The following is a 3928-nucleotide window of genomic DNA, read 5'->3' as shown; positions in this document are numbered from 1 at the left end:
GCTCTGACACGGAGAGAGAGCGGCAGCACTTCCAGAGCAGCACCGCAGAGCAGCCGCCGCCGAGTCACATGTGAGAGAGATGCACGGCGCTGGCTGCTCTGCGGTGCTGCCGCTCTCTCTCCGTGTCAGAGCGGTCAGCTGCGGTGGGGAGAATACATTGGCACCTGGTCCTGGGGGGGAGAGGGGGGTCGGCCAGACATAGGCATGCTCTGCATGCTACAGTATCTGATATGCGGCTTGCGTCCGGAGCTGGGGGAAAAGGTTAGATAGTAACAAAATTAGATTGATTTTTAACTTGTACATTGGCTTTTTGGCTCACTTATATAATAAATAAAACATTGCAATAGTGTTTTAAATTTCAATTTGGGGGCTAACAGTTACTCTTTAAAGAGTATCAGCAGGGAAAAAAGTGCCCTGACTGGGTAGTTACCTCGGTGGAGGGAAGCCTCTTATAATCTATCCCCCTCGCCTCCACGGATTCAGCACTGGAACGCTTCGGAAAGTTTTGGTAGTATGAAACCACTCTTACAATTTGCTCAAAACTCAAGTGCTGCACACCGGTGAGCTAGAAGCCAAGCTAGTACTGGGTGGTGAAGTCCCTACATTTTTTAAGGAGCCATCATCCTCCTATTGGAAAAGTAGTTACATACTTTCACCTCATGGTAAAGCACTGAATAAGTATGGATGTTCACAAGTTGCTAATAACTGAGTTACATGTGATGTGGTAGAAGAAAGATCAACTGGCACTGCTGCATGAGTTACAAGTTGTGTAAAGTATTTCAAACCAATTGCCATGCAAATGTGTGACACAAGTGGGTATATTGTAGGAAAAGTCACAAGGAGCCCTAATGGCCGATTCGCACCTAATGGCGCTTCTTCTGAGGCTGTGACGCCACACCCATTGAACTGACCAGTCTCCGCACACTGGGTCTGTGACTTTTCATACAGTGCCCCCATTTGTGTCACACTCACATGGCGATTGGTTGAAATAAACGTGAAATTCATGCAGCACCGCCAGCTAATCATTGTTCCACCACATCATAGAGCAGGACGCAGCCATACCAAGTACTTTTCACCTCACACAGTGCATGCTGCATATTGTAGTGCTGACCCATCTTTCTTTTTTGTTGATAATTCTGAGTTGTTGCAAGATTATGAAAATACTTGCATAATCCTGCATCAACTCAAATTTTGTTTAAGACTATTCCTCTTCATAAGAAACAAAACCTCAGTAGCTTGTATATTATACTGCAGCTCCTCACATTCCTGCACCCTCAATGCAGCTGCATTAAATAACCTGACATAAATCAAACAAAATGCTTTGTCTGTAACAAAACGTATTAAATGAGAATCACTTCACATCAACAGCTTCGAGATACAGCTGAAAGAATGTCATACAAGATTCTTCAAACATGCCGACAGGGTTACCATTTAGTTTATTCACTTGTATTGACATTTCAGAAAAAAAAAACAACTCATACAATAGAAAAATATGCTTTCTATGAACATCTTGACAGCAAACAGAATAAATATCCATTCACCTGGGGGAAAGAAATAGATGACAGCTTGTCACCTTTATTGTCACTGTATCACTCTCACAACAGTCAAATCAGGGTTAGCAGTATCAGCTAAATGTGTTCCACCGGATTAAAGTTTTTATTTTCTTTTGCCACCAAATCCTTTACCACCCCGACCCTTTCCTCCTCCTCCCCCTCCTCTTGCTGGTCCCTTGCCTTTGCCCTTTTTGCCCCCTTGATGTTTCCCTCCCCTGCCCTTTTTGAAGGTTTTCCTCCTCTTGGCAGCTGCCTCTGCTGCATCCTCTTCCCTCATCTGCTTGTTGACAGCCTTGGTGACATTCAGCACGGGTTTATTATTGCCCAGAAGCTTCAGGATCTCCAGCTGCTTGTTCTTCTCTGCCCCGAAGTCTCCCAGCAGAGGTTGGAACTTCCTCTTCTTGCCTTTGTTCTTGGGCTCCTTCTCCTTGGGCAGCTTGTCCTGGAATCTGCCCATGGAAGCTGTGGATCGCTTGGCCACATGCATGGCCGAGGTCAGCTCATCTTTGCCCGGCTGGCTGATCGGCGTCAGCCCCACTCCCGGCACTTTCCCCTTGTCGGCTCGGGCGAGATTCCTCAGGCGGTTCAGCTCGTTCTTGGCTACTCGCTCTTTCTTGGCTTTCAGCCTCTTAGCGAACTGATCGTCGCTGGGATCGGCGGTGTGGGGCACCTCGATGAGCCAGTCCTTGGTATTGTCATTGGCACGCTTGTAGCCCCAGCGCCGCCGCCACTCCTTGCTGTTTTCATCCCACACCAGATTGGTCTTCTTCTTCTTCTTGATGCCCTTTAGCTTGGCGAACTCCTCCCAGCGGGTGGGCGCCCGGGGCTTGGGGACCGGCTTCTCCCGGGGCAGGCGGGTGACGGGATCCGGCAGGGTCACCACCACCGCCTCGTCTATCCTCTGGGTGGGCAGCGTCCAGAGCTGGTTGACGAGGAGCTGCGTGTTGTCCCGGGCTAGGGAGCGCAGGAAGTCCGCCCGGTTCTGCTGCCGGAAGGTCTTGGTGTCCGGCGGATTGGGGTCTACAGCGAGCAGGTTGCCCAGATCAAACTGCAGCTCCAGCTCTTTGTGCACCGTGATGAGCTTCAGCTTCTCCGCCTCATCTCTCTCTGCCTGGGCCAGCACATGTTCTATCGCCTGCGCCTCCATCTTCCCAGGGCTCACAGGAAACACGTGTAGCCGACAGGGAAGAGCACGTGACTGACCAGCATCTTCTTCCGCTCTGCTCTGTATTGGTTAGGAAGGGCTATCCGGAGGCTGGACTAGCTGACGACATGTTGTGGATGGCAAGTGGCTGGCATGCTGGTGCTTGTTATAGGAAAAAAAGTGTCTTTCAGAAACAAGTTTAGACGTGATCAGGCTCTGTGTCCCGGCATTTTTCTGCAACCTGTCAGAATTTGCAGGAATGTCCATTAGATTGTAAGCCCGCAAGGGCAGGGTCATCCTCCTAATGTTTACTGTTCTTGTAACAATATTTGTGCTGCTTGGAACTCTGCTGTACATTTGTTAGTTGTATCTATGTTCCTCTTGTCGTCTTATTGTGCTTTGTAAAGCGCTGCGGAATATGTTGGCGCTATATAAATAAAAAATAATAATAATAATAAATAATGTCAGAGGTTGTACATTCTGAGAAAGTTGCAATTATTTTCTAGTGTCAAATCCCCCCCCCTCCCCCCCCCCCCCCCCACTACAAGACCATTTTAATTTTTTTATGCACTCTATGGAATATGCAGGGCCAGGTTTACCAAAAGGCATGTGCCTACAGGCGCCTGATGATGGAAAGGCTCTCACTCCTTTCCCCTAGTGCAGAGTTGTCAAACTCTAAGATAAAGTGGGCCGAATTTGAACACTGACACTCAGCCACAGACCTCAATGTCTACTGGCCACCTTATAAAGTTCCCTGATGTCTAATTGCCCTCCACCCAACTCCTATACAGTTCCCTGGTGTCTAGTGGTCCTCCTCCCTCCCCTATACAGTTCCCTGATGTCTAGTGTTGGGGGATACAGTTCCCTGGTGTTTAGTGCTTTTCCTCTACCTCCCCATATGGCTTCCCTGGTGTTCTAGGGCTTCACCTCCACAATACTTTCCCTGGGGGTCTAGAGTGGGCCAAACATAATGCAAAGTGGGGAAACCCTTTGAGGGCCAAATTTATTGGCTCTGAGGGCCGGAGTTTGATATGCATTCCCTAGTGACTCCCTCCTTCCTTCCCTATACAGAGTACTGATGAGAGTGTAAATGACTGACAGGTTACTCACCCACCTGAGGGTACTTCAGGCTACAAAATGCCAAGGGGCACCTGTAGCTACCTGTGACGGACAAGGGAGAAGTGACAGCTTGGGTATCCAGCACACTTGCTGTGTGGTTCGGTTTAGTGTT

General features: G+C 48.8%; 1 protein-coding gene across 1 annotated transcript; it reads right to left on the bottom strand.

The window, feature by feature from the left end:
- Nucleotides 1-353: 353 nt before the first annotated feature.
- On the bottom strand, nt 354-2742 carry RRS1 (ribosome biogenesis regulator 1 homolog). The gene has a single exon (XM_068234803.1). It carries the CDS (start codon nt 2698-2700, stop codon nt 1657-1659), a length of 1044 nt encoding a protein of 347 aa, XP_068090904.1. The 5' UTR covers nt 2701-2742; the 3' UTR covers nt 354-1656.
- Nucleotides 2743-3928: the final 1186 nt, after the last annotated feature.

This window comes from Hyperolius riggenbachi, chromosome 5 (assembly GCF_040937935.1).
Source record: "Hyperolius riggenbachi isolate aHypRig1 chromosome 5, aHypRig1.pri, whole genome shotgun sequence".
NCBI classification, from domain to species: domain Eukaryota; kingdom Metazoa; phylum Chordata; class Amphibia; order Anura; family Hyperoliidae; genus Hyperolius; species Hyperolius riggenbachi.
Note: the sequence above shows the minus strand (reverse complement) of the source record. Positions and strands in the feature narration are given on the sequence as shown.

Excerpts from the sequence above, each read along its gene's own strand:
- RRS1 (XM_068234803.1), bottom strand. The coding sequence starts at position 2,700 with ATGGAGGCGCAGGCGATAGAACATGTGCTGGCCCAGGCAGAGAGAGAT.